Raw genomic sequence first — 26,052 nt, 5'->3', positions numbered from 1 at the left:
CACCCGGTGAAACGCGTAGGATAAAGGTACCATCAACAACTTCTAGGGAGGTAAGAGAATAGGGTTTACAGCACAGGCCCGAGGTTCCTGAGGCTGGGGGTCGTCCTTGTTAGGACGAGTGCCCCGACTACAGCCACTGAGGTTTTGACACCTATTAGACCAGGCCAAGTAGGGTGAGTATACAGGGTGAGTTAGGGTCCGGACTAATAGGCTCCTCCCCAGGTTACCACCCTCCTCTACTATAACAGGCAGACTAGCCTCATTTGCTGATATAGACCCATAGCGCCCCCTATCTTCTAATAGTGTAGATTTATACACCATACTGTCTCATTTATTTTATATGACCTAAATAAAAGTTATATATTAACCTAAATACAATAAGGCATCCTCAGTTCCGTATTTCTAATATGTTTTCTACAATGTTGGACGTCTGGGGTCCTTTTGCCATAGATCTCTTTGCTTCACGACTCAATGCTCAACTCCCCCGGTTCTTTAGCTGGCGTCCGGACGCGGAGGCGGTGGATGCATTCCTTCAGGACTGGTCGGCTGCTCTGCATTATGCGTTTCCACCTTTTGCTATGATTCCGAGGATGCTGTTGCAGACTCGTCGTCAGGAGGTGGAATTGGTGGTGGTGGCCCCCTTTTGGGGGACTCAAGCCTGGTACCCGATCCTCATGGAACTTCTAGTGGATGTGCCTCTACTCCTTCCGTGTCAGACGAATCTTCTCCACGGACCTCAAGGCATACACCATCCTCTGCTGATCGACGGCTCGCTTCAGTTGCTGGCGTGCCGAATCTCAGGACGCCCGGAGAAGTCGAAGGTATTTCGGATGCAACTAGACGCCTCCTGGACAACGCTTGGGCTCCCGGCACCAGAAAATCTTATCGGGCAGCCTAGGGAACTTGGGTTAGCTGGTGCTTGGAACGGGACCTGGATCCCATTTCGGCACCTGTGACTCAACTCTTACAGTTCCTTACTTCCCTTTTTAAAGCGGGGAGGGTCTATAGGACTATCAACCTCTTCCGCTCGGCTATTTCCTCTACTCATCAGGGATTCGACGGTGTCCCTGCGGGACTGCATCCTTCTGTTTCTCGTTTGTTGCGTGGCTCTCGTTTGGCTCGACCCCCCCCCGACCACGCTTCCCAACAACGCGGGATGTCTCTTTGATCCTCTCCTTTCTCTCCTCTTGGCTGGATAATCTGGATCTCTCCCTCCGTCAACTGTCGGCTAAATTATTGACGCTCTTTTGCCTCATCTCCTGTAAGAGAGTTTCTGATGTGAGGGCCCTTGATCATGACGCCAGGTCTTTTACTCCTGAGGGGGTAACGTTCAACATCTCCCGACGCACTAAGACTAACATCAGGTCGCATTCTTATCTCTGTTTTCCGTCTACGCCGGTGCTTTGTCCAGTGGCCTGTTTGAAGGAATATGAATCTCAGACGAGGGCTCACCGGTCTTCTGAGGTTCCGCAACTTTATCTCTCCAATCGTCATCCTTTTGGTCCGGTCTCCAGCCCAACTCTAGTGCGATGGATGAAGTGGATCATGTCCCTTTCTGGAGTAGATACCTCTGTCTTTACTGCGCATTCGGCCAGAGGCGCGACAGCCACTTTCCTGGCGATATCAGGGGCTCGTTTGGAGGACATCTTGCGTTTGGCCGACTGGTCTAGAGTCACGACGATTAGAGAATTTTATTTTCGTCCTCCTCCTCATGTGTTCTCGTCTCTTATTGATCAGCTTTGAACTTGCAATATGAGCCTTCGTGTATTGCTGTAAAACGTAATGATTTTCCTAATCTATGACGTAAAGTCATGGTTTTATTAAAGACACGGAGGCGAGTATTGCCCACCCTGGTTTTTTCTTCCCACCCATTTATTTATTTATTTAATTAGTGGAAGTTTATTGTGTATATTTAATAATATTGTATTTTAATTTATGGTCTTACGGTTCATTACCGATTAACGGCTGTCTGACTTTGTGAGTTTTTCCGCCTGGTTTTCACACTGACCATATTATTTATTTTCGGTTCAGGCTGATGTTCCGCTGACTTCAGGGATCTACGTCCTTCTGTTTTTTCTCCAGGAGTGTTAGCCACGTTGGCTTTGGTTCGGCTGGAGCTGTGATGTTCGCTTCCAGATTCCGATTTCCAGTTACGGTTCCAGTTGGTGTTCCGGTGATGGTGTCAGATGTCCAAAGAAAGAGGAAGACCCAGAGGAGGAGCTGCCTGTTATAGGGGCTGTCTGGGGAGGGACGATGGTTACTATGGTTACATTGTTCTTTATGTAAATTTCTTTGCTACTATTGGTGGACAGTAAAGGAAGAGATAGCAATAGGAGCCTCCGTGTCTTGCTGTAAAACTCAGGATCAGTACAGGATAAGTAATGTATGTACACAGTGACTGCACCAGCAGAATAGTGAGTGCAGCTCTGGAGTATAATACAGGATGTAACTCAGGATCATTACAGGATAAGTAATGTGTGTACACAGTGACTGCACCAGCAGAATAGTGAGTGCAGCTCTGGAGTATAATACAGGATGTAAATCAGGATCAGTACAGGATAAGTAATGTATGTACACAGTGACTGCACCAGCAGAATAGTGAGTGCAGCTCTGGAGTATAATACAGGATGTAACTCAGGATCATTACAGGATAAGTAATGTGTGTACACAGTGACTGCACCAGCAGAATAGTGAGTGCAGCTCTGGAGTATAATACAGGATGTAAATCAGGATCAGTACAGGATAAGTAATGTATGTACACAGTGACTACACCCGCAGAATAGTGAGTGCAGCTCTGGAGTATAATACAGGATGTAACTGAGGATCAGTACAGGATAAGTAATGTATGTACACAGTGACTGCACCAGCAGAATAGTGAGTGCAGCTCTGGAGTATAATACAGGATGTAACTCAGGATCAGTACAGATTAAGTAATGTATGTACACAGTGACTGCACCAGCAGAATAGTGAGTGCAGCTCTGGAGTATAATACAGGATGTAACTCAGGATCAGTACAGGATAAGTAATGTATGTACATAGTGACTGCACCAGCAGAATAGTGAGTGCAGCTCTGGAGTATAAAACAGGATGTAACTGAGGATCAGTACAGGATAAGTAATGTATGTACACAGTGACTGCACCAGCAGAATAGTGAGTGCAGCTCTGGAGTATAATACAGGATGTAACTCAGGATCAGTACAGGATAAGTAATGTGTGTACACAGTGACTACACCCGCAGAATAGTGAGTGCAGCTCTGGAGTATAATACAGGATGTAACTCAGGATCAGTACAGGATAAGTAATGTATGTACATAGTGACTGCACCAGCAGAATAGTGAGTGCAGCTCTGGAGTATAAAACAGGATGTAACTGAGGATCAGTACAGGATAAGTAATGTATGTACACAGTGACTGCACCAGCAGAATAGTGAGCACAGCTCTGGAGTATAATACAGGATGTAACTCAGGATCAGTACAGGATAAGTAATGTATGTACACAGTGACTGCACCAGCAGAATAGTGAGTGCAGCTCTGGAGTATAATACAGGATGTAACTCAGGATCAGTACAGGATAAGTAATGTATGTACATAGTGACTGCACCAGCAGAATAGTGAGTGCAGCTCTGGAGTATAATACAGGATGTAATTCAGGATAAGTATAGGATAAGTAATGTATGTACACAGTGACTGCACCAGCAGAATAGTGACTGCAGCTCTGGAGTATAATACAGGATGTAACTCAGGATCAGTACAGGATAAGTAATGTATGTACACAGTGACTGCACCAGCAGAATAGTGAGCACAGCTCTGGAGTATAATACAGGATGTAACTCAGGATCAGTACAGGATAAGTAATGTATGTACACAGTGACTGCACCAGCAGAATAGTGAGTGCAGCTCTGGGGTATAATACAGGATGTAACTCAGGATCAGTACAGGATAAGTAATGTATGTACACAGTGACTGCACCAGCAGAATAGTGAGTGCAGCTCTGGAGCATAATACAGGATGTAATTCAGGATAAGTATAGGATAAGTAATGTATGTAAACAGTGACTGCACCAGCAGAATAGTGAGTGCAGCTCTGGAGTATAATACAGGATGTAACTCAGGATCAGTACAGGATAAGTAATGTATGTACACAGTGACTGCACCAGCAGAATAGTGAGCACAGCTCTTTAGTATAATACAGGATGTAACTCAGGATCAGTACAGGATAAGTAATGTATGTACACAGTGACTGCACCAGCAGAATAGTGAGTGCAGCTCTGGAGTATAATACAGGATGTAATTAAGGATAAGTATAGGATAAGTAATGTATGTACACAGTGACTGCACCAGCAGAATAGTGAGTGCAGCTCTGGGGTATAATACAGGATGTAACTCAGGATCAGTACAGGATAAGTAATGTATGTACACAGTGACTGCACCAGCAGAATAGTGAGTGCAGCTCTGGGGTATAATACAGGATGTAACTCAGGATCAGTACAGGATAAGTAATGTGTGTACACAGTGACTACACCCGCAGAATAGTGAGTGCAGCTCTGGAGTATAATACAGGATGTAACTCAGGATCAGTACAGGATAAGTAATGTATGTACATAGTGACTGCACCAGCAGAATAGTGAGTGCAGCTCTGGAGTATAAAACAGGATGTAACTGAGGATCAGTACAGGATAAGTAATGTATGTACACAGTGACTGCACCAGCAGAATAGTGAGCACAGCTCTGGAGTATAATACAGGATGTAACTCAGGATCAGTACAGGATAAGTAATGTATGTACACAGTGACTGCACCAGCAGAATAGTGAGTGCAGCTCTGGAGTATAATACAGGATGTAACTCAGGATCAGTACAGGATAAGTAATGTATGTACATAGTGACTGCACCAGCAGAATAGTGAGTGCAGCTCTGGAGTATAATACAGGATGTAATTCAGGATAAGTATAGGATAAGTAATGTATGTACACAGTGACTGCACCAGCAGAATAGTGACTGCAGCTCTGGAGTATAATACAGGATGTAACTCAGGATCAGTACAGGATAAGTAATGTATGTACACAGTGACTGCACCAGCAGAATAGTGAGTGCAGCTCTGGGGTATAATACAGGATGTAACTTAATGATTTTCCTATTTCATGACGTAAAGTCATAGTTTTATTAAAGACACGGAGGCGAGTATTGCTTACTCCTTCTTTACTTCCACCAATAGCAGCAAAGGAGAAATTAACATAATCAAAACAATAAAGGATCCTCCCCAAACAGATCCTATAATAAGCAGTGTCCTCTTTATATCTTCCTCTTTCTTTGAATCCACGACACCAACCGCCAAACCATAACCGAAAAACGAACCGAACTGGAACTGGTTCCGACACCGACCATTCTTTTCATCCGACTGAAGAACTCAAGCCAACATGGCTAACATCTCAGGAAACCTGGAACAACGCGGAATGCCATCCGCCAAGGATCTTTCAACCTGAAACAAAACAAATAATATAGCCAGTGTAAACACCTGGGTACAAATGTGCAATCTCGACCCTATAACGGTCGTACATTAAAAAGGTCGCTTAACAGAACCATAATCAATCTTGACGGTAAAATGTCATAAATAATCACCGAAACAGTGTAATAGTCAATAATAATACCATAACATTGAAATAATAATAGGGTGGGCCAGAGAAACCTAGGGCGGGCAATACTCGCCTCCGTGTCTTTAATAAAACTATGACTTTACGTCATGAAATAGGAAAATCATTAAGTTTTACATCAAGACACGGAGGCTTCGTATTGCAAGTTCAAAGCTGCTCAATAATAGCAGAAAACACATGAGGGGTCGGACGGAAATAAAACTCTGTGAACGTCGTGGCCCTAGACCAGTCAGCCAGACGTAGAATGTCCTCCAAACGAGCCCCCGAAACAGCCAGGGCAGTAGCAGCCGCGCCCCTGGCCGAATGAGCGGTAAAGATCGTCGTATCAATCCCTGAAAGGGACATGACCCACTTCATCCAACGCGCCAAAGTGGGACTGGTAACCGGACCAAAGGGATGGCGAATAGAGAGGAAAAGCTGCGGAACGTCCGCAGACCGGTGAGCACGAGTGCGCAACTCATATTCCCGTAGACAAGCTACAGGACAGAGTGCCGGGGAAGACGGAAAACTGGGATAGGACACAGACCGAATATTGGTCTTGGTGCGCCGCGTGATGTTAAAAGTAACACCCTCGGGAGTAAAGGATCTAGCATCATGATCCAGAGCCCTGACATCAGAGATCCTCTTACAGGAAATCAGGCAAAAAAGGGTCAGCAACTTGGCTGACAGTTGACGGAGGGAAAGGGCCGCGTTGTCGGGCCAGGAAGAGAGGAACGAAAGGACCAGGGAAACATCCCACGTAGTGGTGAAACGTGGCCGAGGAGGCCGAGCCAAGCGTGAGCCACGTAAAAGTCGAGACACTAAAGGGTGTTGACCAGCCGGAACACCATCAAATCCCTGATGAGTCGAGGAAATCGCAGAACGGAACAAATTGATGGTCCGATAAGCTTTCCCTGCCTCAAAGAGAGAAGTCAGGAATTGCAACAAATGGGTTACAGATGCCGAAACGGGATCCAGGTCCCGTTCCATGCACCAGCCAACCCAAGATCCCCAAGCTGCCCGGTAAGATTTTCGGGTGCCGGGAGCCCAAGCGTTGTCCAGGAGGCGTCTAGTTGCCTCCGAAATTCCCTCGACCTCTCCTGGAGTCCTGAAATTCGGCACGCAAGAAGTTGAAGGGAGCCTTCGACCAGCAGGGGATGTGGGGCACCCAGAGGGTCCTGGAGGAGATCCGTCCGCGTCGGGAGTAGGAGAGGTACGTCGACCAGGAGTTCTAAGAGGATCGGGTACCAGGCTTGAGATCCCCAGAAGGGAATCACCACCACCAGTTCCGCACTCTGACGCCGAGTCTGTAGCAACATCCTCGGAATCATGGCAAACGGTGGAAACGCGTAATGTAGGGCTGAGGACCAGTCCTGTAAAAACGCATCCACCGCTTCTGCCTCCGGGTCCGGCCGCCAGCTGAAGAACCTGGACAGGTGAGTATTGAGCCGGGAAGCAAAAAGGTCTATGGAGCAAGGACCCCAGATGTCCGAGATTGTGGAGAACATTTCCGGATTCAGCCTCCAGTCGCTGCCGTCCGTGAAGCATCGGGAACTCCGATCCGCTTTGTAGTTGTGAAGACCCGGCAGGTACTCCGCTTGAATCATGATGTCCCTGGACAGACAATAGGACCAGAACTCCTTCGCCAGTCGGGCTAAGGTGGCCGATTGAGTGCCGCCTAGGTGATTGACGTATCGGACCGCCGACACATTGTCCATGCGTAGACGGATGCATGCATGAGCTATGCCCTTGGTGAAACTCCTGATGGCAAACGAACCCGCTAGAAGTTCCAGAGCGTTGATGTGCAGATGGGTCTCTGACTCCGACCATCGACCCCCAGTGGAGATACCCTCGCAGTGGGCACCCCATCCTTGGAGACTCGCGTCCGACTCTACCGTGAATTCCGGTTGGAATCCGAAGATTGCTCTGCCGTTCCAGGCTTCCAAATTGCTCAACCACCAACGAAGTTCCTCCTGAGCTTCTTGATCCAGAATCACAGTGTCTGCAAACGAGGCCCCGGCACGGAGGTGGGCGATCTTCAGGCGCTGTAAAGCCCGATAATGGAGCGGAGCGGGAAAGACTGCCTGGATAGAGGAGGCAAGTAACCCAATGATGCGAGCCAGGTGGCGTAGGGATAGAGAGGGAGTTGAGAGAGCATGTCTCAACTCCTTGCGTATCGTCCGCAATTTCTCTGCAGGGAGGCTGAGAGATTCCGCAACAGAGTCCACCGTGAAGCCCAGAAACTCCATACGTCGAGCCGGTGTGAGGCAGGATTTCTCGAGATTGAGTAGAAAACCCAGACCCGTCAGAAGATCCGAGGTCCACTGGAGGTGTTGCAGCAGAGACGACTGACATTGGTGCATAATGAGGATGTCGTCCAGGTAAATGACAAGACGAACCCCACGGCTCCGAAGCCAGGCCATGACCGGGCGCAGTAACTTGGTGAAGCACCAAGGCGCTGAGGAAAGGCCGAACGGTAGGCAAGTGAAGCGCCACACTTCGCCCTTCCACAGGAAGCGCAGAAGATCCCTGGAGGAGGAGGCAATCGGGACCGTCAGATAGGCATCCTTGAGATCCAGCTTCACCATCCAGTCCCCCGGAATCAGCAAGTCCCGAAGGAGGTGAATCCCCTCCATCTTGAAGTGGCGGTAGCGCACCACAGAGTTCAGTGCCCGGAGATTTATGACCGGACGAAATTGTCCCCCTTTTTTCTGAACTAGAAAAATGTGGCTGAGAACGCCCCTTTGGGTAGGAGGAGCCCTTTCTATCGCATCCTTGTGCAAGAGGGAAAAAAGTTCTACGTCCACTAGCTCCCTGTCCGGTAGTGCCAGGGGAGGGGGAGAAGGGACGAGATCTGGCGAACTCGTAAGTTCTATGTGGAACCCCTGCACAGTGTTCAGCACCCATGGATCTGATGTGATGCTGGACCAAACGTGGGAACATAGACGGAGTCTGCCCCCTACACAAGGAGTGAAAGAAGTCCCCACTGGGGAAAGACTTACCGAAAGATTTTCTGTAGTTCGGATTTCCTCTAACCGATCTGGAACGCCATTGGCCGCCTCTGGCCGGGAAGAACGAGGGGGCATTTCTTTGGTCCTGGAAAGGAGGCCTCTGGTTGAAGGAGCCTCTGCCCGAGCTGCGGGCATGATAACTGGAACGGCCGGACAGACGGCCCCTACTACTGCCGGCCCTAGTGGAGACCCGTCCCTGAAATACCCTTTTCATGGAGGACTGGGCCTTGTCCAATGCGGTAAACGCTCCAACGTACCTGCTGAGGTCCTTAATGAAGGAATCCCCGAACAGTTGACCCTGAGCATCCTTCCCTGTCTCAGTAAGTGCCAAGTTGGCCAATTTTGGGTCAATTTTAAAAAGGATGGCTTTACGCCTTTCAATGGACAGGGAGGAATTGGTGCTGCCCGCAATACAAATGGCTCTCTGTATCCAGCCAGTAAGCTCCTCCGGATCTATCGGAGAGCCGTCCACTTTGGCCGATTCGGCCATTTCAAAGATTTTGGCGAGGGGGCCAAAAATGTCAAGGAGCTTGTCCTGACAACTCTTTATGGCGGAATCCAGACCTTTACGGGGATTCCAGCCGGTTTTAGTTAAAAACTGAGTCATCTTCTGATCCACAGATGGGGTCTCACAGACCTTGTTAGGGATCAATGGTCTGGGGCATTCTGCACGGAGCTTGCTGCGCGCCTCTTTGCTGAGAGGACGACGCACCCAATGCTCCAAATAATCGCTCACATGAGCTACCGGCAACCACTCCGCCGACCTAGGGTGGTGGAGGGAATCGGGGTCAAATAGTGGGTTGCCAGAAGGATCCACCAGGGTAGACGCCGTGTTAGGGGCAGAGGTGGATGCGCCCACGGACTCAGATGTGGAAGGCCTAGGGCCTGAGGTGCTTGGAAACTGAGGTTCCATCTCTAACACTCCATCAGAGTGGTCACTTGCCTCCGCATAAGCCTCCATGTCCGATTCAATATCAGAATCTATGTCATAAGTTTGTGCTCTAGCACATTTCCACGTTCGCGCCCTTTCTGCCTGGCGCGGTAAGGCTCTTTTGCGCGATCTAAGCGCGCTATCATGGGTGGCTTGGATCACACCAGTCAAAGTCTCCTGGGCAGGAGGTTCAATGGTAGGCTGCGGGCTAGTGAGTGCAGGCATTAGATTAGAGGGGCCAGGAGTATGGGCAGATAATGCCTGGGATATGGTCTGAGAGATCATTGAGGACATGGATCCCATGGCCTCTATAATGGCACTAGACACTGAGCGTTGTAGCTCAAGAGCCTGTGCACTCATGCCTGGCAGGCTGGGGTCCCCTGTGGGTGGGGGGGGGTTAGGCCCAGCGGGAGAGCGGTCTGAGGACATGATCTCGTTATTAACGATCTAAAATGTAATGCCTGGTGGCCGATGGGGTACCTAAACTAAAGGTGCTAATCTCGGGTAGAAAAACCAACTAACCTAAACAGGGGTTAATCACCCCAAGCGCCGCAGTAAGGTAGGAGCCGATCCGGAGCTGAGAGGAGCAGCAATGCACTGGAGAGCGCTCCGAAATCCCGCGAGAAGACGGGCGGGAGCTCCCAAGATGGCCGCCGAGATCTCGCGAGATCTCGGAGCCGCGGGAGGCTAAAGAAACCTGCCGCCGATAACCTATGCCGCCGGAGAGCAGAGGGAAGGTATCGGAGCGGCGACTAAGGTAGTGGGAGAGGAGGGGGGAAAAAGAAGTCACCCCCAAGACGAAAGGTTACAGGGGATAAAACCGCCGATGAGGAAACGCAAAGGGGAAGAGAGGGAGGGGGGGGGCGGCCCCCAAATGAAGGGAATACAGAATATACTGAGATAAAATCTCCAAAATGAAGGGAAAAGGGAGGGGGGAGACCTGGATATAGGTCAGAACAGCATATATATCTATCTACAAGGCCAGTATTAAAACGCCATGACAAGACATAAAATTGCTTCAAAATCTAAATCACATAATCGAATATATATAGGTCACTTAGCTTTGGTGGAGCAGCAAAGAAAGAGGAAGATATAAAGAGGACACTGCTTATTATAGGATCTGTTTGGGGAGGATCCTTTATTGTTTTGATTATGTTAATTTCTCCTTTGCTGCTATTGGTGGAAGTAAAGAAGGAGTAAGCAATACGAAGCCTCCGTGTCTTGATGTAAAACTCAGGATCAGTACAGGATAAGTAATGTATGTACACAGTGACTGCACCAGCAGAATAGTGAGTGCAGCTCTGGGGTATAATACAGGATGTAACTCAGGATCAGTACAGGATAAGTAATGTATGTACACAGTGACTGCACCAGCAGAATAGTGAGTGCAGCTCTGGAGTATAATACAGGATGTAACTCAGGATCAGTACAGGATAAGTAATGGATGTACACAGTGACTGCACCAGCAGAATAGTGAGTGCAGCTCTGGAGTATAATACAGGATGTTACTCAGGATCAGTACAGGATAAGTAATGTATGTACACAGTGACTGCACCAGCAGAATAGTGAGTGCAGCTCTGGAGTATAATACAGGACGTAACTGAGGATCAGTACAGGATAAGTAATGTATGTACACAGTGACTGCACCAGCAGAATAGTGAGTGCAGCTCTGGAGTATAATACAGGATGTAACTCAGGATCAGTACAAGATAAGTAATGGATGTACACAGTGACTGCACCAGCAGAATAGTGAGTGCAGCTCTGGAGTATAATACAGGATGTAACTAAATGATTTTCCTATTTCATGACGTAAAGTCATAGTTTTATTAAAGACACGGAGGCGAGTATTGCTATCTCCTTCTTTACTTCCACCAATAGCAGCAAAGGAGAAATTAACATAATCATAACAAAAAAGGACCCTCCCCTTGACAGATCCTATAATAAGCAGTGTCCTCTTGCATATCTTCCTCTTTCTTTGAATCCACGACACCAACCGCCAAACCGAAACTGAAACGTAACCGAAACTGGAACTGGATCCGAAACCGACAACCATCCTGGTCCGTCCAACTGTAGAACTCAAGCCAACATGGCTAACATCTCAGGAAACCTGGAACAACACGGAATTCCATATGCCGAGGAGTTTTCAACCTGAAACAGAATAAATAATATAGCCAGTGTAAAAATTGGGTAAAACTGAGCAATCTCGACCCTGTAACGGTCGTACATCAAAAGGTCGCTGATAAACAGAACCATAAACAAACCTTAATGGCAAAACATGTCATAAATAACAATAAAAGACAATATAACAGTCAATAATATCACCATAACATCATATAAACAGGGTGGGCAGGAGAAATCCCGGGCGGGCAATACTCGCCTCCGTGTCTTTAATAAAACTATGACTTTACGTCATGAAATAGGAAAATCATTTAGTTTTACAGCAAGACACGGAGGCTTCGTATTGCAAGTTCAAAGCTGCTCAATAATAGATGAAAACACATGAGGGGCCGGACGGAAATAAAATTCTGTGAACGTCGTGGCCCTAGACCAGTCAGCCAGACGCAAAATGTCCTCTAAACGAGCCCCCGAAACAGCCAGGGCAGTGGCAGCCGCGCCCCTGGCTGAATGAGCGGTAAAGACCGCCGTATCAATCCCAGAAAGGGAACATGACCCACTTCATCCAACGCGCCAAAGTGGGGCTGGTCACCGGGCCAAAGGGATGGCGAATAGAGAGGAACAGTTGTGGGTTATCCGCAGAGCGGTGAGTCCGAGTGCGCAACTCATATTCCCGTAAGCAAGCTACAGGACAGAGCGCCGGAGAAGACGGAAAACAGGGATAGGACACAGACCGAATATTGGTCTTGGTGCGCCGCGTGATGTTAAAAGTAACACCATCGGGAGTAAAGGATCTTGCATCATGATCCAGAGCCCTGACATCAGAGACCCTCTTACAGGAAATTAGGCAAAAGAGGGTCAGCAATTTGGCCGACAGTTGACAGAGGGAAAGAGCCGCGTTGTCAGGCCAAGCAGAGAGGAAAGAAAGGACCAGGGAAACATCCCACGTAGTGGTGAAACGTGGCCGAGGAGGCTGAGCCAAGCGTGAGCCACGTAATAGGCGTGACACCGAAGGGTGTTGACCAGCAGGAACACCCTCAAAACCCTGATGAGTAGAAGAAATCGCTGAACGGAACAAATTGATGGTCCGATAAGCTTTTCCTGCTTCAAAGAGAGATGTAAGGAATTGCAACAAATGGGTCACAGGTGCCGAAATGGGATCCAGGTCCCGTTCCACGCACCAGCTAACCCAAGATCCCCAAGCTGCCCGGTAAGCTTTTCGGGTGCCGGGAGCCCAAGCGTTGTCCAGGAGGCGTCTAGTTGCCTCCGAAATTCCCTCGACCTCTCCTGGAGTCCTGAGATTCGGCACGCTAGAAGTTGAAGGGAGCCTTCGACCAGCAGGGGATGTGGGGAACCTAGAGGGTCCAGGAGGAGATCCGTCCGAGCCGGCAGGAGGAGAGGTACATCCACTAGGAGTTCCAGGAGGATCGGGTACCAGGCTTGAGACCCCCAGAAGGGTATCACCACCACCAATTCCGCCGCCTGACGACGAGTCTGTAGCAGCATCCTCGGAATCATGGCAAACGGTGGAAACGCATAATGTAGGGCTGAAGACCAGTCCTGGAGAAACGCATCCACCGCCTCTGCTTCCTGATCCGGGCGCCAGCTAAAGAACCTGGGCAGGTGAGTATTGAGCTGGGACGCAAAGAGGTCTATGGAGCAAGGATCCCAGATGTCCGAGATTGTGGAGAACATCTCCGGATTCAGCCTCCAGTCGCTGCCGTCCGTGAAGCATCGGGAACTCCGATCCGCTCGGTAGTTGTGAAGACCCGGAAGGTACTCCGCCTGAATCATGATGTCCCTGGACAGACAGTAGGACCAGAACTCCTTCGCCAGCCGGGCTAAGGTGGCCGATTGGGTGCCGCCTAGGTGATTGACATACCTGACCGCCGACACATTGTCCATGCGTAGACGGATGCATGCGTGAGCTATGCCCTTGGTGAAACTCCTGATGGCAAACGAGCCCGCTAGAAGTTCCAGAGCGTTGATGTGAAGATGGGTCTCGGTCTCCGACCATCGACCCCCAGAGGAAATACCCTCGCAGTGGGCACCCCAGCCCTGGAGACTCGCGTCCGACTCCACCGTAAATTCTGGTTGGAATCCGAAGATTGCTCTGCCGTTCCAGGCTTCCAAGTTGCTTATCCACCAACGAAGTTCCTCCCGTGCTTCCTGATCCAGAACCACCGCGTCTGCAAACGAGGCCCCGGCACGGAGGTGGGCGATCTTTAGGCGCTGTAGAGCCCGATAATGGAGCGGAGCGGGGAAGACTGCCTGGATAGAGGAGGCTAATAGTCCAATGATGCGAGCCAGGTGGCGTAGGGATAGGGAGGTAGCTGCCAGAGCGTGCCTCAACTCCTTGCGTATCGTCCGCAACTTCTCTGAAGGAAGACTGAGAGATTCCGCAACAGAGTCCACCGTGAAGCCCAGGAACTCCATCCGTCGAGTCGGTGTGAGGCAGGATTTCTCGGGGTTGAGTAGAAAACCCAGACCCGTCAGAAGATCCGAGGTCCACTGGAGATGCAGTAGCAGAGACGACTGACATTGATGCATAATGAGGATGTCGTCCAGATAGATGACTAGACGCACCCCACGACTCCGCAGCCAGGCCATGACTGGGCGCAGTAGATTGGTGAAGCACCAAGGCGCTGAAGAAAGGCCGAACGGGAGGCAAGTGAAGCGCCACACTTCGCCCCTCCACAGGAAGCGCAGGAGATCCCTGGATGAGGAGGCAATCGGGACCGTCAGATAGGCATCTTTGAGGTCCAGCTTCACCATCCAGTCCCCCGGAATCAGCAAGTCCCGAAGGAGGTGAATCCCCTCCATCTTGAAGTGGCGATAGCGCACCACAGAATTCAGGGCCCAGAGATTTATCACTGGACGCATTTGTCCACCTTTTTTCTGCACTAGAAAAATGTGGCTGAGAACGCCCCCCGGGGTGGAAGGGCCCTTTCTATTGCATCCTTGCGAGAAAGGGAAAACAATTCTACATCCACTAGTTCCCTGTCTGGCAGTGCCAGGGGTGGGGGTGAAAGGACGAGATCTGGCGAACCCGTAAGTTCTATGCGGAAACCCTGTACCGTGCTCAGCACCCATGGGTCTGATGTAATGCTGGACCAAACGTGGGAACATAGACGGAGTCTGCCCCCGACACAAGGAGCCAAAGAAGTCCCCACTGGGGAAAGACTTACCGAAAGATTTCCGGAATTTCGGATTCCCTCTAACGGACCTGGAACGCCATTGGCCGCCTCTGGCCGGGAAGAACGAAGGCGGATTCCTTTGGTCCTGGAAGGGAGGTCTCTGGTTGAAGGAGCCTCTGCCCGAGCTGCGGGCTTGATAACTGGAGCGGCCGGACAGACGGCCCCTACTACTGCCGGCCCTGGTGGAGACCCGTCCCTGAAAGACCCTTTTCATGGAGGACTGGGCCTTGTCCAGGGCAGTAAATGCTCCTACATACCTGCTGAGGTCCTTGATGAAGGAATCCCCAAACAGTTGACCCTGAGCATCAGTGAGTGCCAGGTTGGCCAATTTCAGATCAATTTTAAACAGAATAGCTTTACGCCTTTCAATGGCCAGGGAGGAGTTGGTGCTGCCCGCAATGCAAATGGCTCTCTGAATCCAGCCAGTAAGCTCCTCCGGATCTATCGGAGAGCCGTCCACTCTGGCCGATTCGGCCATCTCAAAGATTTTGGCGAGGGGGCCAAAAATGTCGAGGAGCTTGTCCTGACAACTCTTTATTGCTGAATCTAGCCCTTTACGGGGATTCCAGCCGGTTTTAGCCAAGAACTGTGTCATTTTTTGATCCACAGATGGCGTTTCACAGACCTTGTTGGGGATCAATGATCTGGGGCATTCCGCACGGAGCTTGCTGCGCGCCTCTTTGCTGAGAGGACGACGCACCCAATGCTCAAGGTAGTCGCTCACATGAGCTACCGGCATCCACTCCGCCGACCTAGGGTGGTGGAGGGCGTCAGGGTCAAATAATGGGTTGCCTGAAGGATCCACCAGGGTAGAAGCCGTGTTAGGGGTAGCGGCGGATGCGCCCATGGACCCAGATGTGGAAGGCCTAGGGCCTGAGGTGCCTGGAAATTCAGGTTCCATCTCCATCTCCCCATCAGAGTGGTCACTTGCCTCCGCATAAGCCTCCATGTCAGATTCATTATCCGAATCAATATCATTAGTTTGTGCTCTAGCACATTTCCACGTTCGCGCCCTTTCTGCCTGGCGCGGTAAGGCTCTTTTGCGCGATCTAAGCGCGCTATCATGGGTGGCTTGGATCACACCAATCAAGTTCTCCTGGGCAGGAGGTTCAATGGTAGGCTGCGGGCTAGTGAGTATAGGCAACTGAGCAGAGGGGCCAGGGGCATGGGCAGACAAGGCCTGGGAGATGGTTTGGGAAATCATAGAGGACATGGATCCCATTGCCTCAATAATAGCACTAGACACTGAGCGTTGAAGCTCCAGGGCCTGTGCACTCATATTTGGTGAGCTGGGGTCCCCAGTGGTTGGAGGGGGACTAGGCCCAGAGGGAGAGCGGTCAGAAGACATATTTAGGAATTTTAAATAACTATTTAAGTGGCAGAAAAACCTAATAGGGGATGCCTTATATATTAGGGGTAACTATGACTGAGGAAGTAGATACCTAAAGAGGGGTTAGTCACCCCAAGCGCCGCAGAGCAGGAGCCGATCCAGAGCCAGCGGGAGATGTGTACGGCAGAGAGCTCCGAAATCCCGCGAGAGGACGGGCGGGAGCTCCCCAAAATGGCCGCCGAGATCTCGGGGCCGCGGGAAACAAAGCGGAAGCTGCCGCCGACACCAAGACCGCCGGGAACCAGCGGGGTGGAATCGGAGCAGAGAATGAAGGTAGGGGAAAAGAGGGGAGGTGCAGAGCGCACCCCAAGAGAAGCGGAGCGACAAAATTAAATAACGTGGTGGTTGAAACAAGGATGGGATGGGGAAAAAGGGTGGGATACCCCCTGATGAAAAACGCAATAGGCGTAGGGGAAAACAGTTGGTAAGAAAGCAACTAGTCACATATGAGGGGAAAAAAACAAAACCTGTCAAAGGGCAGAAACTATGTATAATAGATAAGCCCTAATAACACAGGGTAATGAAATACAGGCATGATTACATGCAAAAACACTTCATAAAATACAGATAACTTAGCTTTGGTGGAGCAGCAAAGAAAGAGGAAGATATAAAGAGGACACTGCTTATTATAGGATCTGTTAGGGGAGGGGCCTTTATAGTTATGTTTATGTTAATTTCTCCTTTGCTGCTATTGGTGGAAGTAAAGAAGGAGACAGCAATACGAAGCCTCCGTGTCTTGCTGTAAAACTCAGGATCAATACAGGATAAGTAATGTATGTACACAGTGACTGCACCAGCAGAATAGTGATTGCAGCTCTGGAGTATAATACAGGATGTAACTCAGGATCAGTACAGGATAAGTAATGTATGTACACAGTGACTGCACCAGCAGAATAGTGAGTGCAGCTCTGGAGTATAATACAGGATGTAACTCAGGATCAGTACAGGATAAGTAATGTATGTGCACAGTGACTGCACCAGCAGAATAGTGAGTGCAGCTCTGGAGTATAATACAGGATGTAACTCAGGATTAGTACAGGATAAGTAATGTATGTACACAGTGACTGCACCAGCAGAATAGTGAGTGCAGCTCTGGAGTATAATACAGGATGTAACTCAGGATCAGTACAGGATAAGTAATGTAATGTACACAGTGACTGCACCAGCAGAATAGTGATTGCAGCTCTGGAGTATAATACAGGATGTAACTCAGGATCAGTACATGATAAGTAATGTATGTACACAGTGACTGCACCAGCAGAATAGTGAGTGCAGCTCTGGAGTATAATACAGGATGTAACTCAGGATCAGTACAGGATAAGTAATGTATGTACACAGTGACTGCACCAGCAGAATAGTGAGTGCAGCTCTGGAGTATAATACAGGATGTAACTCAGGATCAGTACAGGATAAGTAATGTATGTACACAGTGACTGCACCAGCAGAATAGTGAGTGCAGCTCTGGAGTATAATACAGGATGTAACTGAGGATCAGTACAAGATAAGTAATGTATGTACACAGTGACTGCACCAGCAGAATAGTGAGTGCAGCTCTGGAGTATAATACAGGATGTAACTGAGGATCAGTACAGGATAAGTAATGTACTGTATGTACACAGTGACTGCACCAGCAGAATAGTGAGTGCAGCTCTGGAGTATAATACAGGATGTAACTCCGGATCAGTACAGGATAAGTAATGTATGTACACAGTGACTGCACCAGCAGAATAGTGAGTGCAGCTCTGGAGTATAATACAGGAGGTAACTCAGGATCAGTACAGGATAAGTAATGTATGTACACAGTGACTGCACCAGCAGAATAGTGAGTGCAGCTCTGGAGTATAATACAGGATGTAACTCAGGATCAGTACAGGATAAGTAATGGATGTACACAGTGACTGCACCAGCAGAATAGTGAGTGCAGCTCTGGAGTATAATACAGGATGTAACTCAGGATCAGTACAGGATAAGTAATGGATGTACACAGTGACTGCACCAGCAGAATAGTGAGTGCAGCTCTGGAGTATAATACAGGATGTAACTCAGGATCAGTACAGGATAAGTAATGTATGTACACAGTGACTGCACCAGCAGAATAGTGAGTGCAGCTCTGGAGTATAATACAGGATGTAACTCAGGATCAGTACAGGATAAGTAATGGATGTACACAGTGACTGCACCAGCAGAATAGTGAGTGCAGCTCTGGAGTATAATACAGGATGTAACTCAGGATCAGTACAGGATAAGTAATGGATGTACACAGTGACTGCACCAGCAGAATAGTGAGTGCAGCTCTGGAGTATAATACAGGATGTAACTCAGGATCAGTACAGGATAAGTAATGGATGTACACAGTGACTGCACCAGCAGAATAGTGAGTGCAGCTCTGGAGTATAATACAGGATGTAACTCAGGATCAGTACAGGATAAGTAATGTATGTACACAGTGACTGCACCAGCAGAATAGTGAGTGCAGCTCTGGAGTATAATACAGGATGTAACTCAGGATCAGTACAGGATAAGTAATGGATGTACACAGTGACTGCACCAGCAGAATAGTGAGTGCAGCTCTGGAGTATAATACAGGATGTAACTCAGGATCAGTACAGGATAAGTAATGTATGTACACAGTGACTGCACCAGCAGAATAGTGAGTGCAGCTCTGGAGTATAATACAGGATGTAACTCAGGATCAGTACAGGATAATTGATGTAATGTATGTACACAGTGACTGCACCAGCAGAATAGTGAGTGCAGCTCTGGAGTATAATACAGGATGTAACTCAGGATCAGTACAGGATAAGTGATGCATGTACACAGTGACTGCACCAGCAGAATAGTGAGTGTAGCTCTGGAGTATAATACAGGATGTAGCTCAGGATCAGTACAGGATAAGTAATGGATGTACACAGTGACTGCGCCAGCAGAATAGTGAGTGCAGCTCTGGAGTATAATACAGGATGTAACTCAGGATCAGTACAGGATAATTAATGTATGTACACAGTGACTGCACCAGCAGAATAGTGAGTGCAGCTCAGGAGTATAATACAGGATGTAACTGAGGATCAGTAGAGGATAAGTGATGTAATGTATGTACACAGTGACTGCACCAGCAGAATAGTGAGTGCAGCTCTGGAGTATAATACAGAATGTAACTCAGGATCAGTACAGGATAAGTAATGGATGTAAATAGTGACTGCGCCAGCAGAATAGTGAGTGCAGCTCTGGAGTATAATACAGGATGTAACTCAGGATCAGTACAGGATAAGTGATGCATGTACACAGTGACTGCACCAGCAGAATAGTGAGTGTAGCTCTGGAGTATAATACAGGATGTAGCTCAGGATCAGTACAGGATAAGTAATGGATGTACACAGTGACTGCGCCAGCAGAATAGTGAGTGCAGCTCTGGAGTATAATACAGGATGTAACTCAGGATCAGTACAGGATAATTAATGTATGTACACAGTGACTGCACCAGCAGAATAGTGAGTGCAGCTCAGGAGTATAATACAGGATGTAACTGAGGATCAGTAGAGGATAAGTGATGTAATGTATGTACACAGTGACTGCACCAGCAGAATAGTGAGTGCAGCTCTGGAGTATAATACAGAATGTAACTCAGGATCAGTACAGGATAAGTAATGGATGTACACAGTGACTGCGCCAGCAGAATAGTGAGTGCAGCTCTGGAGTATAATACAGGATGTAGCTCAGGATCAGTACAGGATAAGTAATGGATGTACACAGTGACTGCGCCAGCAGAATAGTGAGTGCAGCTCTGGAGTATAATACAGGATGTAACTCAGGATCAGTACAGGATAATTAATGTATGTACACAGTGACTGCACCAGCAGAATAGTGAGTGCAGCTCAGGAGTATAATACAGGATGTAACTGAGGATCAGTAGAGGATAAGTGATGTAATGTATGTACACAGTGACTGCACCAGCAGAATAGTGAGTGCAGCTCTGGAGTATAATACAGAATGTAACTCAGGATCAGTACAGGATAAGTAATGGATGTAAATAGTGACTGCACCAGCAGAATAGTGAGTGCAGCTCTGGAGTATAATACAGGATGTAACTCAGGATCAGTACAGGATAAGTGATGTAATGTATGTACACAGTGACTGCACCAGCAGAATAGTGAGTGCAGCTCTGGAGTATAATACAGGATGTAACTCAGGATCAGTACAGGATAAGTAATGTATGTACACAGTGACTGCGCCAGCAGAATAGTGAGTGCAGCTCTGGAGGATAATACAGGATGTAACTCAGGATCAGTACAGGATAAGTTATGTATGTACACAGTGACTGCGCCAGCAGAATAGTGAGTGCAGCTCTGGAGTATAATACAGGATGTAACTCAGGATCAGTACAGGATAATTAATGTATGTACACAGTGACTGCACCAGCAGAATAGTGAGTGCAGCTCTGGAGTATAATACAGGATGTAACTCAGGATCAGTACAGGATAAGTAATGGATGTACACAGTGACTGCACCAGCAGAATAGTGAGTGCAGCTCTGGAGTATAATACAGGATGTAACTCAGGATCAGTACAGGATAAGTAATGTATGTACACAGTGACTGCACCAGCAGAATAGTGAGTGCAGCTCTGGAGTATAATACAGGATGTAACTCAGGATCAGTACAGGATAAGTGATGTATGTACATAGTGACTGCACCAGCAGAATAGGGAGTGCAGCTCTGGAGTATAATACAGGATGTAACTCAGGATCAGTACAGGATAAGTAATGTATGTACACAGTGACTGCACCAGCAGAATAGTGAGTGCAGCTCTGGAGTATAATACAGGATGTAACTCAGGATCAGTACAGGATAAGTGATGTAATGTATGTACACAGTGACTGCACCAGCAGAATAGTGAGTGCAGCTCTGGAGTATAATACAGGATGTAACTCAGGATCAGTACAGGATAAGTAATGTGTGTACACAGTGACTGCACCAGCAGAATAGTGATTGCAGCTCTGGAGTATAATACAGGATGTAACTCAGGATCAGTACAGGATAAGTGATGTATGTACACAGTGACTGCACCAGCAGAATAGTGAGTGCAGCTCTGGAGTATAATACAGGATGTAACTCAGGATCAGTACAGGATAAGTGATGTAATGTATGTACACAGTGACTGCACCAGCAGAATAGTGAGTGCAGCTCTGGAGTATAATACAGGATGTAACTCAGGATCAGTACAGGATAAGTGATGTAATGTATGTACACAGTGACTGCACCAGCAGAATAGTGAGTGCAGCTCTGGAGTATAATACAGGATGTAACTCAGGATCAGTACAGGATAAGTAATGTGTGTACACAGTGACTGCACCAGCAGAATAGTGAGTGCAGCTCTGGAGTATTTTACAGGATGTAACTCAGGATCAGTACAGGATAAGTGATGTAATGTATGTACACAGTGACTGCACCAGCAGAATAGTGAGTGCAGCTCTGGAGTATAATACAGGATGTAACTCAGGATCAGTACAGGATAAGTGATGTAATGTACACAGTGACTGCTCCAGCAGAATAGTGAGTGCAGCTCTGGAGTATAATACAGGATGTAACTCAGGATCAGTACAGGATAAGTAATGTAATGTACACAGTGACTACACCAGCAGAATAGTGAGTGCAGCTCTGGAGTATAATACAGGATGTAACTCAGGATCAGTACAGGATAAGTAATGTATGTACACAGTGACTGCACCAGCAGAATAGTGAGTGCAGCTCTGGAGTATAATACAGGATGTAACTCAAGATCAGTACAGGATAAGTGATGTAATGTACACAGTGACTGCTCCAGCAGAATAGTGAGTGCAGCTCTGGAGTATAATACAGGATGTAACTCAGGATCAGTACAGGATAAGTAATGTAATGTACACAGTGACTACACCAGCAGAATAGTGAGTGCAGCTGTGGAGTATAATACAGGATGTAACTCAGGATCAGTACAGGATAAGTGATGTAATGTATGTACACAGTGACTGCACCAGCAGAATAGTGAGTGCAGCTCTGGGGTATAATACAGGATGTAACTCAGGATCAGTACAGGATAAGTAATGTATGTACACAGTGACTGCACCAGCAGAATAGTGAGTGCAGCTCTGGAGTATAATACAGGATGTAACTCAGGATCAGTACAGGATAAGTAATGTATGTACATAGTGACTGCACCAGCAGAATAGTGAGTGCAGCTCTGGGGTATAATACAGGATGTAACTCAGGATCAGTACAGGATAAGTAATGTATGTACACAGTGACTGCACCAGCAGAATAGTGAGTGCAGCTCTGGGGTATAATACAGGATGTAACTCAGGATCAGTACAGGATAAGTGATGTAATGTATGTACACAGTGACTGCACCAGCAGAATAGTGAGTACAGCTCTGGAGTATAATACAGGATGTAACTCAGGATCAGTACAGGATAAGTAATGTATGTATACAGTGACTGCACCAGTAGAATAGTGAGTGCAGCTCTGGAGTATAATACAGGATGTTACTCAGGATCAGTACAGGATAAGTGATGTAATGTATGTACACACAGCAGACTGTGCCGCCCTTCTCTCTCTGTTTTATCTTCAGCTAGTAAGTAGTAATCAGACTATTGCGCTTTCCTGTTTCCATGGATACTTCTCTGCCACTTTCCATCTCATTGCTGTATAAGTGGGAAACAAACGCTGTAAAGCCCTCATTGTCACCTGTTATTCTGGGGGTCCGGCTATTTACCTCCCCCCCCCGCAGGGCTACAACTCCCATCATGTCCTCTAACTGCACAACCTGTAACACAGGGAAGCAGACGTTGAATGGTCAGGATCAGGGTCTCCTCAGAGGAGAGGTTCAGGGGTCGCCATCATCTTCCCCAGCGGCCGGCAGGTCCCATTAGTCCAGTCACACTGATACACTGTGCTGTACCTAATGAAGGAGTCAAGTGGGGGGGAGGAGCATGAAAGTGGGTGGTATTATTAGATTATTGGAGTTCTTGTGTCATGCTCCGCCCCCTCAGTAGACATAACACAGGGTAGGGAATAAGCTGATGCCAGACCCCCTCCCCCTTACCATCAGTAGAGAGTTGGGCCCACCATATAGTTTAGGTGGTCAGCCAGTCCTAAAAAAAAATCAGTCCACCACCGTTAGAGGTCTGATTCTCGCCAATCCTCTGCATGAAACACCGTGAACAGCGCCATCCACTTGATAGTGGCACCACCCGGTACTGCAGCTCTGTCCCATTTGCTTGAATGGTATTGATCAGCAGAGAGCTGCAATACCAGGAGCAGCCACTACCGAAGGCCCAGCGCTGATCGGCGACGGTCTGATGTGATCAGGCGATCGGCGCTATAGAAAGCAGTCCCCGCAGCCGTCACGCGGAGCTCACAAGCTTTTAAAGACATTTATTTTTTTTCCTTAAATAGCGTTTCTTCCTCTTTATAAAACATTTCTTTAAATCACATTGAAAGTCACAAACGCATCGCAAATAAAACATATTCACAATCCAAACACGTCTTTGGCATTTGGGTAATTTTTTTTTGTGTGTGTGTTTTTTTTTTTCTTTTTGTTTTTTTTTTAAACTCGGCGACTCTTCTTACATCTGGTACAAAATATTCAGTTTTACAGAAATAGAAGCATATTTATATATATATATATATAGTCATATTTCATCATGGAGAAATCCCCAAAAAGTATTAAATAACATAAAAAAAACAAAAACAAAAAAATTCTAACTTTCCTCACAGAGACCTGTCAGTGCATCTTAAATACACCTGTGGAGCAGCCTTTGTTGTAGCGGGGATGACTGGAGGTGGGGGGGGAGGGGGGGGCTGAAGCGGCTGCGGTGTATACCTTGGGGTGCAGCACAATTTATAAAAAACAAACAAAAAAAAAACAGGGCGCTCTTCCAGGGGAACGGGATCCAATACTTTCCATTAAAGGGAGCACAAATTAACTGGTGGCGGAGGTGGGGGAGGAAGGGAGGAAGGATGAGGTGTCCTGGCTGAAGCAGACCACAAATAAAAGGGCAATAAAAATAGTAAAAAAACTAAGAAAACCAAAAAATAAAACGGGCCATGCATATAGAACACAGCGACATCATGTTATGTCTAAAATAAAAGCAGCATCATCTCGGGAGACCTAAACTTCTGGACAAAGAAGGGGCTCAATGAACGTCCTGTCGCTTAACAGCTTCCTCGAGGGAGGGATATAGAGTCTCCGCCCCCAAGGATCCTTCCATGGCTCCTGCTTAGGATATCTTGCAGCTGTTCCTTGTGCAGTCCTTGGGGGGGCTTTGCGGCGGACGGATGATCTTGGCTTTCTTCAGGCTGTGCCGTTTGTTTAAGTTGTTGGCGGTGAGCGAGTACGATCGGCCGTGCATCATCCTGGCGTTCAGTCCGTTCGCCATGGAGAAAGACTTCAGATGGCTTCGTAAGGCAACCGGGAGGGGGAGCTTGTCGACCAGGTGAACGGGGGTGCAGGAGACTATGGCGCGGCAGCAGAGGTCTTGCAGACTCAGTACTGGGGGGAGATAAAAAGAGGAGAGAGGGGGGGGGGGTTAGGATGCCTTCACAAGAACGTATGTATTTTGCAGTCTGCAAAATATGGACGACGCCCGTTTTTTGCACTCCTATAGCTATACCCGTGTGTCCCAGAGGTCGCAGTTCTACACAGCGGCCACAAGGGGGCAGCACTGGGGTATTTTGCCCGCTGGTAAAGGGTCATGTGACCCACAAATCAGCATGGGTGATATTTAGAACACGCCCTGTATCGAGTGCTGTTGTTACACACACTGACCTGCAGGTGGCAGTGGCGGACCACAACGTGTATCTGATCAGTCACCATGGCGACGCCTGCGCTGCAGTAAATCATTCATGAGGACACAGGCGGAGGAACAACAACTGGCGGTCCACAAATTATCAGTGCACCTAATAAGTGGCTATGTGATACGTGCCCATCCTGGGAAAGCTGGGTGAAGCCCACTATGTACACAGATGGCGGCACTATTGGTGGTCACCCAGCCTGGAGCGCTGCCTTATGACGCCAGAGTCTGGGAAAGCTGGGTGAGGAGCGCAGTTTTTCGGTCACGTACCCTTGTTGGGCCTCCACAGCCGGTCCATGCCGTGCCGCATCAGCACGATCCTCGCCAGCTCGGTGAAGGACTCGGTGATGTTGAAGTTGCAGAGGGGGCTGACCTCGAAGAAGGTCATCCCGAGGCGCTCGGCGTAGCACTGCGCCTGCTCGGTGGACACCTGCCGCTTAAACGCCAAGTGCAGACGGTTCCCCACCAGGATCTTGGGCACTCCCGGGGCATGCTGGGAAACAGAGCAAAAGTGAGAGTATACATTATACCTGTGTCTGGGAAAGCTGGGTGACAACCCACACGGCTGCCATATTGGTTGTCGCTCAGCTTTCCCAGACTCCTGAACATGATTCTCTCCCCTCCACCCTCTTATCTCGGGAGGTCTGCTGGATGGCTCACAGCGCCCCCGGTGGTCACAATCTAGACTCACCTCGTCGATCTCTTTTATCCAGCGGTCGATGCCGTCAAATGACCAGCGGTTCGTGATGTCATAGACCAGGATGACGCCCTGCGGGAAGAAGACACGACACCTGATTAAAAAAAAGCAAGCCCCGCCCCCTATGAGGAGCCTAAGAAAAATGGGCTCCCTCCTGAGGCATGATGGGAGGGGAAATTGGCCAAAAATGAGAGTTTGTGTTTAGGAAAGGCATTGACCCTGTGACCTGGGAGTGTATACTGCACCATATAGATGAATATCA

The 26,052-nt window shown here is 48.2% G+C and overlaps 1 protein-coding gene across 2 annotated transcripts in view; it reads right to left on the bottom strand.

Annotated features, from left to right (window-relative positions):
• Window positions 1-9,582: 9,582 nt before the first annotated feature.
• RAB40B (RAB40B, member RAS oncogene family) overlaps window positions 9,583-26,052 on the bottom strand; it is a 49,653-nt gene continuing 33,183 nt past the window's right edge. Inside the window, exons 5-9 of one of the 2 annotated variants that reach the window (XR_005779469.1) lie at window positions 25,785-25,862; window positions 25,364-25,586; window positions 24,228-24,792; window positions 15,808-15,811; window positions 9,583-9,592 (exon numbers count right to left, since the gene is read on the bottom strand). Coding sequence is in view for 1 of the 2 variants with exons in the window: in XM_040435149.1 (XP_040291083.1) it covers window positions 24,521-24,792; window positions 25,364-25,586; window positions 25,785-25,862 (573 nt within the window). In the remaining variant the exon portion in view is untranslated. Of the gene's footprint in view, window positions 9,593-15,807; window positions 15,812-23,693; window positions 24,793-25,363; window positions 25,587-25,784; window positions 25,863-26,052 lie in introns of those variants that run through there. The other variant, XM_040435149.1, reaches the window with a different exon arrangement.

Source organism: Bufo bufo, chromosome 6 (assembly GCF_905171765.1).
Source record: "Bufo bufo chromosome 6, aBufBuf1.1, whole genome shotgun sequence".
Taxonomy (NCBI): domain Eukaryota; kingdom Metazoa; phylum Chordata; class Amphibia; order Anura; family Bufonidae; genus Bufo; species Bufo bufo.
This window is presented reverse-complemented; position numbering and strand designations above follow the sequence as displayed.